The sequence below is a fragment of the Bufo gargarizans genome, chromosome 8 (assembly GCF_014858855.1).
Source record: "Bufo gargarizans isolate SCDJY-AF-19 chromosome 8, ASM1485885v1, whole genome shotgun sequence".
Lineage (NCBI taxonomy): Eukaryota > Metazoa > Chordata > Amphibia > Anura > Bufonidae > Bufo > Bufo gargarizans.
Genome location: NC_058087.1, coordinates 114,838,818 through 114,855,342, shown reverse-complemented (window position 1 = coordinate 114,855,342; position 16,525 = coordinate 114,838,818). Strand labels below are relative to the sequence as shown.

The 16,525-nt window shown below is 44.0% G+C and overlaps 1 protein-coding gene across 1 annotated transcript in view; it reads right to left on the bottom strand.

The window, feature by feature from the left end:
* Positions 1–16,208, bottom strand: part of WIPI2 (WD repeat domain, phosphoinositide interacting 2) — a 439,829-nt gene extending 423,621 nt beyond the window's left edge. Inside the window, exon 1 of the mRNA XM_044302641.1 lies at positions 16,007–16,208. Coding sequence (XP_044158576.1) covers positions 16,007–16,080 — 74 coding nt within the window. The 5' untranslated portion in view covers positions 16,081–16,208. The remainder of the gene's footprint in view (positions 1–16,006) is intronic.
* Positions 16,209–16,525: the final 317 nt, after the last annotated feature.

The window sequence follows — 16,525 nt, the reverse complement described above, 5'->3', positions numbered from 1 at the left end:
GATATGTTTGCTATTTGAGTATAACTGGCAGAAAAACAAATTCTGGTGACATATTCTCTTTTAACCCCTCAAGGGTATCCGCTGTTCATCCTGAATGCAGTGTGCGCCATAGCCACTGGGTTTCTGCTGTTTTACACACCAGACGCCCAGAGGCAAATGTCTGTAATCGGTAATAAAGGAGAGAGCAGATATTTAATCCCTCAGATGCAGTGATGAATTGTGACCACAGCATCTGAGGCGGCTTTTTTTTAGTGATTGGGGAAACTGTTTGTTCTCTGTGGTAACCTTGAACATTTGGAAGGTTTGGTAATTCATTGCAGTCTATAAAGTAAGTATAAAGTAAAAAAAAAAAAAAAGTTGTAAAAAAAATAAAAAATGAAGAGTTAAAAAAATAAATAAATTTTTAAAGAAAGATTACTTGCACTTCCCAAAATGCCTATACTATTAAAATATAAACATATTTATCCCATACGTTGTAAATCTAATGGGAAAAAAAATAATTATAATCAATTCACAGTTTTTTGTTTTTTGTTGCTTCACCTCCCCCCATTAAATTTAATAAAAAGTGATTAAAAAGGCATACATAAAATGGCATTACAAAAATAAAAAATCCCTCAAAACATCACCGCTGACTGCTGGAGAGCAGTGTGGGTGTATTGGAACTGCGTTAGGGTGCGATTACTGTTCAGTTTTCCACCTAATTGGAAGAAGGAAAGAACCACACAACGCTGCTGTGCAAGCTGCAAGGGACATTATTTAGTCGGTCTCCATTGTTAATTAACTGCCATGTGGATTTGCGGTTGCCAGGTTATGTGGTCGTACCTTAAAATTGCTAGACTGAGTGGAAATATATTAAACCTTTTCAGGCACACCCATGACTAGTGGTGTCGCAATACCAAAATTTAAACTTCAATACCGATACCAAGTGTATTCTGGATACCAAAATGACAATGCCCCCAAAAAATTATGTGACTCACAAACCTACATATTCTCACTCAGATTATGATTGAAATGAGTTGTGCCCTTTAGGAAACAGCAGGTGGATGTGCCTTCATCGGCTTGAGTTTTTTTAAATTGAAATATCAGGAGTCCTTGGAGGAGATGACACAGTATAAGAGAGCTGGGAGTACTACCCTTCTGTAATCAGCTATGTAGAGTATACTATATAGGAGACTGAATGCTTACAGCTGGATGTGACATTACTACCACCACCATTCTGAGCCAGTTGAGAACAGACTGCTCCCCAGCACATATGCCAGAATTCGACCGGACCAAAGCTGCTGCACGCCATGGTTTTTGTCCAGCCAAATTCTGGCATATATGGAGCTGCAAAACAATATGGACTGCAGAATGTACCTATTGTGCTCCTTCCAATATGGCCAATAAGGAGATTTGCCAAAAAAAAAGCACACGGAGAGTCCATAATGAAGGATGTACTGCTTATGCCTTTAAACTTAGTTGCTCAGATAATCGATCTAGCCCTTATTACGCCTTGTCTAATGGCTCATACACACGCCCGTATTAATATGTCTCCATCCTTTCCGCAATTTTGCGGAACCGATGCAAACCTACACATTTCAATGTATGCGTGCTGTCCGCATCCGTACTTTGTTCCGCAGCCCCGCAAAAAAGATAGCACATATTCTACTACGCATTTCTATCATACGGCTGGCTGTGTCCGTTCTGCAAAAAAGCAGAACTGACAAAGCCAGTATCTGTCTTTTGTGGATACGCAATTTGCAGACATCAAAACACATGTTCGTCTGAATGAGCCCTAATTCTTTTACCGTGCATGTTAAGGGACTTATTCAGCGAGGTTTAGACAGCAATCTCAATAAATGAAGTTTTTTTCCTTACTATATAGTTGAGGATGGGTTGGAAAAAGAGGTAACTAGAAGTCTTAGAGGCTATTTGTGGGACAGTAATACTATGTACCTGTTATTATGGCAGCCCATGCACCACCCTGCCCTTCTGAGCAGGCACAGGCGGTGTTTCAATTACCCCGCTTCCATTTTGTTGTGACAGTGTCCCAGAACGATGTGCCCTCCTCTGCCCACCTGCAGCAGGTCCGACCATCAGCGTTTCATGTGGCCTCCTCTGTTGTAGGTCTCAACAGAGGAGGCCCTAGAGCAGGATGACCAGACAGGGGAGAGGTGCTCTCCCCTGTCTGGTCATCCTGCTCTAGGGCACACCCTTCCTAGCTTTTAAAGGGCCATCACACGCCTTTAGCCTTTCTTGTCCTATCACTGACCACCTCTGGGTATTTTAAGTAAATTCCCCTACTTTAGATTCCTAGCTTGCAAGTTTACTTGTGAAGGTGCGCTATTCTGCTGTCACTTGTTTACAGACTGATTCTTTGCCGTCTGCCCGGACGATAGCCTGTCTACCATATTGACCATTTTCTTCCTGTCCTGAACTCTGATTAGTTTTACAGAATTGCGCAAACTCTTCCTACCCTGACCTCTGCCTGTTGACAGACTACAAGTATTGCCTGATCCCTCGGTGCTTCGCTCCGCTATCTCTGACAATAGTGGGTTGGCTGCCACCTACATCAGGGCTATTCCAAAAAGGTAGCGGCCTGGTAGCTTCCCTCCCATTAAGACCAGATGTCTGTATAAGGGTTATAGGATGAAAACCAATGGACCACGAAGATAACGCCTTTACAGCTAGCCCAAAGTCAAACCGTTTAGCAGGTACAATGAGTCCACATAGACTGCCCATTACATGTTGGTAGTTGCATTGGACATTATAATTATAGATGAGTTGCTGGTAGTCGTGCTGATTACTGAATTAGAAGGTGTTATAGAGGCTGACATACTGGATCCCGAGGAGGCGTGCCATGTAGGTTGCAAGTGTCAAGTGGCATTTATACCCACTAAATGTACTGAATTCCACTAATTCAGAAAACAATTAAAGTCAGGAAAAAGGGCAGGAAAAGTATGTGCATATCCAAGAAAGGTCAGGGCAGGCAGCTGGAAGCAGAGTATTACAGTCAGTAAACAGGCACAAGTTTGGTACACAGCAGACAGAACTGCACACCTTCACTGGTTAACTAGACAACTAGCAACCTAAAGGCCAGGCATAAAGGCCTCTCATTGGGGGAAGGTGCCTTAAGTATCTGGACAGCCAGTGATAGGTTGGAAAATAATTCAGAAACACTGGCCTTTTAAGAGCCAGAAAGCATGTGCACACCCTACACGAGGAGTACACAGACTGCAAGGTGCAGGCTGCAAGCTGCCAGACAAGGATGAGACTCTGATGGCAGGCCCCACTGTGGGAAAAGATTGCAGATGGGGTGAGTAAGATGGCATCCTGTCCGTGCCCGGCCAGGAAAGTGGGACAGCAGCAGGCACGGACAGACACTGTAACACAATTCAGGAATATTATCAACAGTGACTACATCATCATCTTCTTCACCTTTTTTAGCATCAGGAGGGATACAACTTAGACAAAGGGCATACAACAAATAATTAAAAGGAATTCTCCCCAAGATTAATTTGCAGATTTTGAATCTTTTTTCATTTGAGTTAAATACAGCTGAGTTACAGCATGTTAACCAAGAAGGCTTGTCCATCACCCTGAAGCCAGCTTTAGATGAATTCAACTGGGTGAATTACATAAATTTGTTTACACGTATACTGGCGCTAAGTAAATTATATGAAACTTAGGATTCAGGGGATATTATCTCTTTTTATGGACAGAACCTAAACAGCATGAGGAGTCTTATAGGCCAGGCAACGCTCCTCTGGAATTCTGTGAAGAAGGTATGCAAATGAGTTCTTGGAAGGCTATGCCTTGAATGCCACCAGATGTAATGTAGCCATCCTATAAGTCAACGTTCGACCTTTTAAACAGGCATTGATATATGTCTTGGATAACAAGCCAGCATCTCATCTGCAGAAAGCTGTTTCTGGGTGATTGCCCCTCATCAGTGCGGGGCAGAGAATACTGGCTTATCTGGGTGAGAGGCCTAGGTCCTTATGGAGAGCACCTAAACAGTGTAGATGACTACCTTATATCTGGTGGCATTACAGGAAGAGCTTGCTAAGCTCTTTATATAAAACTCACTCCATCAAATGTAGTAAGAAAAGAGAGAAGGAGGCTATATGCACAGTTGTGGCCAAAAGTTTTGAGAATGACACAAATATTAGTTTTCACAAGGTTTGCTGCTAAACTGCTTTTAGATCTTTGTTTCAGTTGTTTCTGTGATGTAGTGAAATATAATTACATGCACTTTATACGTTTCAAAGGCTTTTATCGACAATTACATGACATTTATGCAAAGAGTCAGTATTTGCAGTGTTGGCCCTTCTTTTTCAGGACCTCTGCAATTCGACTGGGCATGCTCTCAATCAACTTCTGGGCCAATTCCTGACTGATAGCAACCCATTCTTTTCATAATCACTTCTTGGAGTTTGTCCGAATTAGTGGGTTTTTGTTTGTCCACCCACCTCTTGAGGATTGACCACAAGTTCTCAATGGGATTAAGATCTGGGGAGTTTCCAGGCCATGGACCCAAAATGTCAACGTTTTGGTCCCAGAGCCACTTCGTTATCATTTTTGCCTTATGGCACGGTGCTCCATTGTGCTGGAAAATGCATTGTTCTTCACCAAACTGTTGTTGGATTGTTGGAAGTTGTTGTTGGAGGGTGTTTTGGTACCATTCTTTATTCATGGCTGTGTTTTTGGGCAAAATTGTGAGTGAGCCCACTCCCTTGGATGAGAAGCAACCCCACACATGAATGGTCTCAGGATGCTTTACTGTTGGTATGACACAGGACTGATGGTAGCGCTCACCTTTTCTTCTCCGGACAAGCTTTTTTCCTGATGCCCCAAACAATCGGAAAGAGGCTTCATCGGAGAATATGACTTTGCCCCAGTCCTCAGCAGTCCATTCACCATATTTTCTGCAGAAGATCAATCTGTCCCTGATGGTTTTTTTTGGAGAGAAGTGGCTTCTTTGCTGTCCTTCTTGACACCAGGCCATCTTCCAAACGTCTTTGCCTCACTGTGCGTGCAGATGCACTCACACCTGCCTGCTGCCATTCCTGAGCAAGCTCTGCACTGGTGGCACTCCGATCCCGCAGCTGAATCCTCTTTAGGAGACGATCCTGGCGCTTGCTGGACTTTCTTGGACGCCCTTAAGCCTTCTTAACAAGAACTGAACCTCTTTCCTTGAAGTTCTTGATGATCCTATAAATTGTTGATTGAGGTGCAATCTTAGTAGCCACAATATCCTTGCCTGTGAAGCCATTTTTATGCAACGCAATGATGGCTGCACGCGTTTCTTTGCAGGTCACCATAGTTAACAATGGAAGAACAATGATTTCAAGCATCATCCTCCTTTTAACAGGTCAAGTCTGCCATTTTAACCTAATCAGCATGACAGAATGATCTCCAGCCTTGTGCTCGTCAACAATCTCACCTGATTGGAAAGTTTTTTGGGGGATTAAGTTAATTTTCATGGCAAAAAAGGACCTTGCAATTCATCTGATCACTCTTCATAACATTCTGGAGTATATGCAAATTGCTATTATAAAAACTTAAGCAGCAACTTTTCTCATTTCCAATATTTATGTATGTATGTATTTATGTAATTCTCAAAACTTTTTGCCACGACTGTGTGTGTGTGTAATATATATATATATACACACACACACACATACACATACACACACACACATACAGTCATGTGAAAAAATTAGGACACCCTTTGAAAGCATGTGGTTTTTTGTAACATTTTTAATAAAAGGTTATTTCATCTCCGTTTCAACAATACAGAGAGATTAAAGTAATCCGACTAAACAAAGAAAACTGAAGAAAAGTCTTTTCAAGATCTTCTGTAAATGTCATTCTACAAAAATGCCTATTCTAACTGAGGAAAAAGATAGGACACCCTCACATGTATTCCCTCTGCACGATATGGGAATGCACGATATGGGAATTTTGTGCGATTGCGATCGATTAGGGCCCTAAAAATTGCGACAATGATATGCGATGCAATATTTTAAGGGAATTGTGCTAGAGGTCTATTTGCTTGGATTTTCCCACCCCAGGGCGCCGTTATGGGGTGGCTCTGTGGACAGGGCGCCGTTATGGGGTGGCTCTGTGGACAGGGCGCCGTTATGGGGTGGCTCTGTGGACAGGGCGCCGTTATGGGGTGGATCTGTGGACAGGGCGCCGTTATGGGGTGGATCTGTGGACAGGACGCCGTTATGGGGTGGATCTGTGGACAGGACGCCGTTATGGGGTGCATCTGTGGACAGGACGCCGTTATGGGGTGGATCTGTGGACAGGACGCCGTTATGGGGTGGATCTGTGGACAGGACGCCGTTATGGGGTGGATCTGTGGACAGGACGCCGTTATGGGGTGGATCTGTGGACAGGACGCCGTTATGGGGTGGATCTGTGGACAGGACGCCGTTATGGGGTGGATCTGTGGACAGGACGCCGTTATGGGGTGGATCTGTGGACAGGACGCCGTTATGGGGTGGATCGGTGGACAGGACGCCGTTATGGGGTGGATCTGTGGACAGGACGCCGTTATGGGGTGGATCTGTGGACAGGACGCCGTTATGGGGTGGATCTGTGGACAGGACGCCGTTATGGGGTGGATCTGTGGACAGGACGCAGTTATGGGGTGGATCTGTGGACAGGACGCAGTTATGGGGTGGATCTGTGGACAGGACGCAGTTATGGGGTGGATCTGTGGACAGGACGCTGTTATGGCGGATGTGTGCTATGACGCATAGGGCCATGAGGGGAGCCAGCATAAGACATATAGCATCTTATGCTGGTCCCCCTCATGGCCCTATGTGTCCTAAACTGCGCACATAACTGGATTTGTGTGTAAAGTATTTTACTAGTGTGTAAAACAATCTCTCTCCTATTGATAACATGGCCAGCCTCTGTACTCACTGTCTCTATGAATGCACTGCAGCGAGCTGGCCGGCGCGTGACTGACGTCACTTAGTAACGCTCCTCCCACTTCAGGAAGCAGGAGCGTTACTAAGTGACGTCAGTCACGCGCCGTCCGGCCAGCTTGCTGCCGCTCGCTGCAGTGCATTCATCGTGACAGTGAGTAAAGAGGCTGGACCTGTTATCAATAGGAGAGAGATTGTTTTACACATAAAGCCAGTTATGTGCGCGGGGCCCCTTCATATATAATCGCGGCATTTTCGGGACGGCCAAATCGCCATACCGCATTTGCCGATTATCGCAATTCGATTAATTTTGCGATATATCGTGCAGCCCTAATATATTTATGCAAATGAGGTTAGTAAGGCGCCCAAAGGGCTGTTACCAACGTTTCAGAAGGCCAGCCACGCCCACTGTGAAGGAGCCCAGCACCGCCCGCATCCTCCGAATCTCCTCCTTGTTCCCCCGGTGTCACAGAGTTGAAGCGCTGTAATCTCGCGCATGCGTGAGTATGCTGCATGTGAGTGGCCGCATGGTGTTCCTTCCCTGTGCTGGCATAAGCCTCAGGGAATGAACCGCGCATGCCGGCTAGCTTCAACTATGTGAAGTCAGGGGAGCAAGGAGGAGATTCAGAGAATACGGGCGGTGCTTGGCTCCTTCATAGTGGGCGTGGCTTGGCTCTTGAAACAGCCCCTTGGGCTCCTTACTTGCATGTATGTATATATATGTACATATACACACACACAAACGTTTTTTGATTGAATAAAAGCACTCAGAGCTATGGAAAATGTATATTGTGGACGTGCCAGTGGCGATCTAGCAGCGCATGTCCTCAGCTCTATAGGCCCAAACTAGCTGACAGAATTCCTTTAAGGGGTGGAATGCGAATTCTGACACCACAGGTATTTTGCAAATACATGAGAAAGGGACAGTGAAAAATGAATCCTACAAGTTTTCCACAAAATGCATTTCATTGCACAATATGCTGTGCCCAGCTTGTGCCATCTGAGACATACCATGCCTCAACTTGTTAGGTGGGTTCTACTGGGTATTGAAATTCCATAAACATGGACATAAACTGCTTTATGGGTTGACTGCGGGAATGGAAGGGAACAACCACCTTTTGGCTTTTGCAGTGCAAGTTCTGATGGATTGGTTTAAAGGACCCATGCTGCTTTTGCACATCAATTTTAAATATTTTTTTCTGAGGGACATTTAATTTTTTATTTTTCTGGTGACAGTCTTGTATGAAGGCTCACATTTTGCAGGACGAGTTAACGTTTTCATTGGTACCATATCAGGATACATACGAATTGGATCGCTTGATATGTTTTTTGGGAAGTAAGGTGATCCCAAAAATTTCGGTTGGCGCAGTTCTTTTTTTCATGGCATTCATTTTACAGGATAAATCATGAGATATTTGTACAGAGCTGGTAGTTATGGATATGGACCAAATATTAATTTTTTAAAACAAGTCTATTTTTTACAATGACAAATGGCTTGACTAGCAGAAGGGGCTTTGTACACTTGAAAATTTTGTATATTTTTTATAAAAATAATTTTATTTTCCACTTTGTGCCCCCACATAAGACCTTTGTGTCACAGTCCCTCCCGTGGCAGAGGTTAGAAGATCTGAAAGACTGGCTGCACGTTAGGTCATCTGACAGCTTATATGGTTTTCTCTTGTTGCAGTGTTGTTGTTGGTAATGACCACAACTCTTGTCTCAGGTGTAGCTTGTGGTCCTTACTGCTCCTCTATTTCGTCTGGACTTGCACTTCATACCATGCGGTTAATATTCTCTGCCTGGAGTTAGAAGAGCTGGTGTGTGGTCCTCATCCGAGTTCCTGCTCATCCATTTTTTATTGAAGATAAGTGTACTTCTCTTGGTAGTTTGTTGCTCCTGTAGGAAGGCGCAGTGTGTGTCAGCGGCAGCTAGTGCTCGCTGACACGTTTTTTTCTTAGTGTGGCTGAAAAGCCGATCCAGGCCAGTTCTTATTGGGAGCAGCCAAAGAGCAGGGTGGGTGGCTGTTCCCCACATCCAGGCCAGGTTTTGGACTGGGGTTTAATAACCCAGCCAGCAGCTCAGCTGGGTGTGCAATGATCCTCCAGGTGATAGTGGAGCTGTGGAATCTCTGTATTGGGATCTGAGGCTGTGTCTGTGTGTGAGGCTTGTAGCTTGATGCATGCTTGCGACCTGTCGGGAAGTACAAGGGAATGACATCCAAGTCTGGGACTCTTTATGTGGTACCCGCAGCATGGTGTGAAGTGAACACCAGGACTTGACCTTCTATTGCGGTACCAGCAGCAAGGTGTGAATGGAACACCAGGATTTAAATCAAGGTGACTTTGTTTATATTTTCTTTTCTGCCTTTTTGTGTGAATAAACACAGAACTTTTGCTTTTTAACCATGGTCTTGCTTCTGTATTGCGTCCGCTTACCCTGCCTACCAGAGCAAATCCCTACACTCCCTTTTGCTCATTGTTTACTAGGCCTCAGGGAGACGCTGGCTCATTCATCTGGGAAGGAACCAGTAGTTTCAGACCCTGTCACTAATCCTAGAGCTTTTCATGGGTACTAGGGCCTAGGTTTACAGTGTATGAATATTCCCACCTTCAGGGTCTATTCATGCTCACAGGAGTCAGGGCTAGGTATAGGGTTTCCTTAGATGGTTATCATTTCACTTTCCCTAGACTTGATGCCTAGTTCCTGATCATTTTCCTTCTGTTGTCTTTCTGATGTTCCTCACCTCCCCCTACATTGTGACACTTTGGTGGACACTTAACATTAATTTTAGTTGTTTTTTTATTTTTTATTTTTTTACCGCTGATTTGTCCAGTAACTGGGGCTGAGATAGTAATCTCAGTTACAGGGGGAATACAGCCCCCAGAGAGGTTGTGCAGTGCTGTATACCCTCACTGCTGAGATGACCTGGGTCTGCTAAGACCCAGCAGCTTGTGCAGACTCCCAGCAGTCACATCACCACTGGGGTCAAAACAGAAAGCTGTATAAGTAGATATACACTGTGCTAGTTCAGAGCGACAAGAAAGGCAGGAACAGTGAAAAACCATGCCTGCCTTCTCTATGGGGAGCCCTGCTGTCACTGACAGTGGGCCCCCTACTCACAGTTAGCATGCAGCTGAGGTATATAAGATATGGGCAGTCGGGACCCTCTTTAAAGGGGTTGTCTCCCTTCGGCAAATATCATATAGAGAAAGTTATTACAAGGCACTTACTAATGGATTGCGATTGTCCATATTGCCTCCTTTGCTAACTTGTTTCCATGGTTACAACCACCCTGCAATCCTGCAGCAGTGATCGTTCTTGCACATTACAGGAAAAGGTGCCAGCACATTTTTCTATAGTGTGAGAGCACAGGATTGCAGGGTGGTCATAACCATGGAATCCAGCGGTGTATAACGTGATGCAAAAATTTATCTATATAGCAAAGGAAGCAATATGGACAAACACAAAATATTAGTAAGTGCCTTGTATTACCTTTCTCTACATGATAAATGCCTTTTGCCAAAGTGAGACAACCCCTTTAAAGGGGTTATCCAAGACTATAAAATACCCCCCCTTTCCACAATTGCCGGGCCCCTCACAATGATTATACTTACCGGGCTCCCCACTCCGCTCCTGGTCCCCACACCGCCGCTGCTGCTTCTCCCGTGCACGGAGAAAACATTTGGTGTCATCGCGGGTGACAGAAGGGTGGCTCATCCCCGTCACCGCCTGCCACGCACTGGGAAAAGCTAAAGCGGTGGAGCAAGGCCCAGGAGCGGTGCGGGGAGCCAGGTAAGTATATTCATTGTGAGGGGCCCGGGCATATGGGGGAGCTTTTATAGACTTGGATAACCCGTTTAAGTTCATAAAAAGCAGAGACATAAATGTATAAATAACAAGTTTACTGAATCATTTTCCACAAAACTTTATACGAATCTGCTCTGCTTTTCCTGCTCTATACCATGCTACTTACAGTTTGCACTGCATTTTGTGATGACATGTCCTCTTTAAAGGGTCACTAACTTTTCACACTTTTGATATATTATACAGTCCTGATCAAAAGTTTAAGACTTGAAAAATGGCCAAAAATCATATTTGGCATGGCTGGATCTTAACAAGGTTACAAGTAGAGCTTCAACATGCAACAAGAAGAAATGGTAGTGAGACAAAACATTTTTTGAGTATTCAATTTAATGAAAACAACGAATAAACTGAAACAGGCTGTTTTTCAGCTGATCAAAAGTTTAGGACCACACTTCCAAAAAAAACAAAAACTAAACAGAAATCCAACTTCCAAAAATGAACTCAGTAATGAGTAGCTCCACCGTTATTGATCACTTCAAAAATTTGTTTTGGCATGCTTGATGCAAGCGTTTCCATGAGGTGAGTGGGAACATTTCTTGAAGTAGTGAAGACGGCCGCACGAAGGCCATCTACTGTATGTTATCCAATTTTGTAAACTTCCCTTGCCATCTATCCCCAAAGGTTCTCAATTGGATTTAGATCAGAGGAACACTCGGGATGGGCCAAAAGAGTGATGTTATTCTCCTGGAAGAAGTCCCTTGTCCTGCGGGCATTGTGTACTGTAGCGTTGTCCTGTTGAAAAACCCAGTCGTTACCACACAGACGAGGGCCATCAGTCATGAGAAAAGCTCTCTGCAACATTTGGACATAGCCAGCGGCCGTTTGACGGCCCTGCACTTCCTGAAGCTCCATTGTACCACTGAAGGAAAAAGCACCCCAGACCATTATGGCGCCCCCTCCACTGTGGCGCGTAGAAAACATCTCAGATGGGATCTGCTTGTCATGCCAGTAACGTTGGAAACCATCAGGACCATCAAGGTAAAAAATGTTGTCATCAGAAAATAAAAACTTTCTTCCACCTTTGAATGTCCCATGTTTGGTGCTCTCTTGCAAAGTCCAAACAAGCAGTTCTGTGGTGTTCAAGGAGATGAGGTCTTTGAAAACGTTTTTTGTTTTAGAAGCCCTTCAGTCTCAGATGCGATCTGATGGTTATGGGGCTGCAGCCAGCACCAGAAAGGGCCTTAATTTGGGTCGAGGATCGTCCAGTGTCTTGACGGACAGCCAATTGGATCCTCCGGCTCAGTGCTGATGAAAAAAATGTGGGTCTTCCACTTGACTTTTTTGTTCCATAACCCTCAGGATCATTTAATAAATTCCAAATTACTGTCTTACTGCGTCCCACCTCAGCAGCGATGGCGCGCTGTGAGAGTCCCTGCTTATGCAGTTCAATAACCCAACCATGTTCAAAAAGGGAGAGTTTTTTGCCTTTGCCATCACAACGTGTGACTACCTGACAGAAAATGACAATGAATCCACAGATTTGATCTTTTGAGCTGAAAAACAGCCTGTTTTAGTTTAATCGTTATTTTCAATTAATTGAATGCTCAAAAAATGTTTTGTCTCACTCTCATTTCTTCTTATTGCATGTTGAAGCTCTATTTGGAACCTTGTTAACCGTCTCACGCAGGATCACAGTCCGGAGGCGGCTGTCTCAGGCAGAATCACGTGTCTACGCGTCATATCGCGAGACGCAAGACTTCCTGTGAACGCGCGCGCACACAGACGCGTGCGTTCACTGAAACTGCAGGTAAGCAAGTGGATCTACAGCCTGCCAGCGGCGATCGTTCGCTGGCAGGCTGTAGATGCAATTTTTTTAACCCCTAAGAGGTACATTAGACGCTGTTTTGATAACAGCGTCTAATATACCTGGTCCTCTGGAGGTCCCATTTGCTTGGATCGACCACCACAGGACACAGGCAGCTCTGTAATAAGTAGCACCAAGCACCACAATACACTACACCCCCCCTCCCCTTCACTTATTAACCCCTGATCACCCCATATAGACTCCCGGATCACCCCCCTGTAAGGCTCCATTCAGACGTCCGTATGTGTTTTACTGATCCGATCCATGGATCCGTGCATCCGCAAAACACATACGGACGTCTGAATGGAGCCTTACAAGGGGGTGATCAGGGAGTCTATATGGGATGATCACCCCCCCCTGTAAGGCTCCATTCAGACATCCGTATGCGTTTTGCGGATCCGATCCATGGATCCGTAAAACACATACGGACGTCTGAATGGAGCCTTACAGGGGGGTGATCGCCCCATATAGACTCCCTGATCACCCCCTGTCATTGATCACCCCCCTGTAAAGCTCCATTCAGACGTCCGTATGTGGTTTGCGGATCCGATCCATGGATCCGCAAAACACATACGGACGTCTGAATGGAGCCTTACAGGGGGGTGATCAATGACAGGGTGATGATCACCCAATATATAGACTCCCTGATCACCCCCCTGTAAGGCTCCATTTAGACATTTTTTTTGGCACAAGTTAGAGGAAATTTTTTTTTTTGTTTTTTTGTTTGTTTTTCTTACATTGTGTCAAAAAATAAAATCTCACATACCTCTCACGGAATCCAAATGCGTAAATTTTTTTAGACATTTATATTCCAGACTTCTTCTCACGTTTTAGGGCCCCTAAAATGCCAGGGCAGTATAAATACCCCACATGTGACCACATTTCGGAAAGAAGACACCCCAAGGAATTCGCTGAGGGGCATATTGAGTCCATGAAAGAATTAACTTTTTGTCCCAAGTTAGCGGAAATGGAGACTTTGTGAGAAAAAAAACTATAAAAAAAATCAATTTCCACTAACTTGTGCCCCAAAATGGGGTCACATGTGGGGTATTTATACTGCCCTGGCATTTTAGGGGCCCTAAAGCGTGACAAGAAGTCTGGGATCCAAGTGTCAAAAAATGCCCTCCAAAAAGGAATTTGGGCCCCTTTGCGCATCTAGGCTGCAAAAAAGTGTCACACATGTGGTATCGCCGTACTCAGGAGAAGTAGGGCAATGTGTTTTGGGGTGTCTTTACATATACCCATGCTGGGTGAGAGAATTATCTCTCTAGAATGACAACTTTGTATAAAGAAAAAATGGGAAAAGTTGACTTTTAGAGAGATATTTCTCTCACCCAGCATGGGTATTTGTGAAAATACACCCCAAAACACATTGCCTTACTTCTTCCGAGTATGGCGATACCACATGTGTGACACTTTTTTGCAGCCTAGGTGGGCAAAGGGGTCCCCATTCCAAAGAGCACCTTTAGGATTTCACAGGCCATTTTTAACACATTTTGATTTCAAACTACTTCTCACGCATTAGGGCCCCTAAAATGCCAGGGCAGTATAACTACCCCACAAGTGACCCCATTTTGGAAATAAGACACCCCAAGGTATTCCGTGAGGGGCATGGCGAGCTCCTAGAATTTTTTACTTTTTGTCACAAGTTAGCGGAAAATGATGATTTTTTTTTTCTTGCAAAGTCTCATATTCCACTAACTTGTGACAAAAAATAAAAACTTCCATGAACTCACTATGCCCATCATGAAATACCTTGGGATGTCTTCTTTCCAAAATGGGGTCACTTGTGGGGTAGTTATACTGCCCTGGCATTTTAGGGGCCCAAATGCGTGCAAAGTAGTTTGAAATCAAAATCTGTAAAAAATGCCCTGTGAAATCCGAAAGGTGCTCTTTGGAATGGGGGCCCCTTTGCCCACCTAGGCTGCAAAAAAGTGTCACACATTTGGTATCGCCGTACTCAAGAGATGTTGGGGAATGTGTTTTTTTTTTTATACAAAGTTGGCATTTGACCAAGATATTTATCTCACCTAGCATGGGTATATGTAAAATGACACCCCAAAACACATTCCCCAACTTCTCCCGAGTACGGCGATACCACATGTGTGACACTTTTTTGCAGCCTAGGTGGGCAAAGGGGCACACATTCCAAAGAGCACCTTTAGGATTTCACAGGCCATTTTTTACACATTTTGATTTCAAACTACTTTGCACGCATTTGGGCTCCTAAAATGCCAGGGCAATATAACTACCCCACAAGTGACCCCATTTTGGAAAGAAGACACCCCAAAGTATTTCATGATGGGCATAGTGAGTTCATGGAAGTTTTAATTTTTTGTCCATACTTAGGGTGTCTACTTTGCGAAATGGGGTCATTTGTGGGGTTTTTCTACTGTCTGGGCATTGTAGAACCTCAGGAAACATGACAGGTGCTCAGAAAGTCAGAGCTGTTTCAAAAAGCGGAAATTCACATTTTTGTACTATAGTTTGTAAACGCTATAACTTTTACCCAAACCATTTTTTTTTTTTACCCAAACATTTGTTTTTTATCAGACATGTAGAACAATAAATTTAGTGAAAAATTTATATATGGATGTCTTTTTTTTTGCAAAATTTTACAACTGAAAGTGAAAAATGTCATTTTTTTGCAAAAAAATCATTAAATTTCGATTAATAACAAAAAAAGTAAAAATGTCAGCAGCAATGAAATACCACCAAATGAAAGCTCTATTAGTGAGAAGAAAAGGAGGTAAAATTCATTTGGGTGGTAAGTTGCATGACCGAGCGATAAACGGTGAAAGGAGTGTAGTGCCGAAGTGTAAAAAGTGGCCTGGTCATTAAGGGGGTTTCAGCTAGCGGGGTTGAAGTGGTTAATACGGCTTTTGAACATAATTTTTCAAGTAAAATCATATAAGCCCCTTTTATGTCATTTTGGTGTTTTTTGCTGATTAATCAATAAAATTATCAATAACTAATTGATTATTCAAATAATTGTTAGCTGCAGCCCTAATTGTAACACATATCAACAGGCCCCATCATCACAATTTCCTAAAGTGTCTAATTTCCCAAAGGATTCTAATGAATAGTTTGACTTTATCACAGATGCCAGATAATTTCAGTACATTAACGACATATGTAAAAATGACAGAATCATATTGATTAGAATATGAGAAATTAGAAATGGGCAAAACACCAAAACACTTGATCATAACGCGCTTTGTGAACACGACATTCAGGATATATGGTGGAGCCTGAAGTTCATTTTTATATGGCAGATTTGGGAAGCAATGAAGCAGCCTGTCTCATAAACAACTACTGGCTTTCCACAGGTACATCCAATGAAAGCTGCACACACCAAGCACAACATCAACTCCAACAGCGCATTGTTCTCAGCCTTCACACTGGACTCACGTACGTGTTATCTTGGTTGAAATTCGCAAACAAGAGCTGCGTGGCCCCGGTCTCAACGTTCTGCCTAGCTAGGTTCATAGCGGAAACTTATTTTCAACTAAGGACAGCACACTGGCGACTGAACTGCGGCAAATCCCGACTTGTGAGGCCGCTCATTCCTTGTTTACCGGCCTGAACGTGACGGGTGATTGCGCGTGCGCACACGCACTGTGTGGCTGTCATTGCGCAGGTCTTCAAAGGGCAGCGAAACGTCATTTACATGCGCGACATAATAGGGGTCACAGGTCCTGCTGCTGCGTTTGGTTTCTCGGGATCACACGGCGCTTCTTCTACGTACACCAAGGAAAGAATGTTCACGAACACACAAGACCTTATTCTTGAAAAAAAAAAGACAACCAGCGAGGCCATTTTATTTGTGTTTTAAAGTCTGATTTCCCTTTTTGGTGTATTCATGAAATCAGCTACAGTGTATCTCTCCCCATTAGGGAATAGCTAAGGTTTTCTTGCTTTCCCTTAAGAAAAC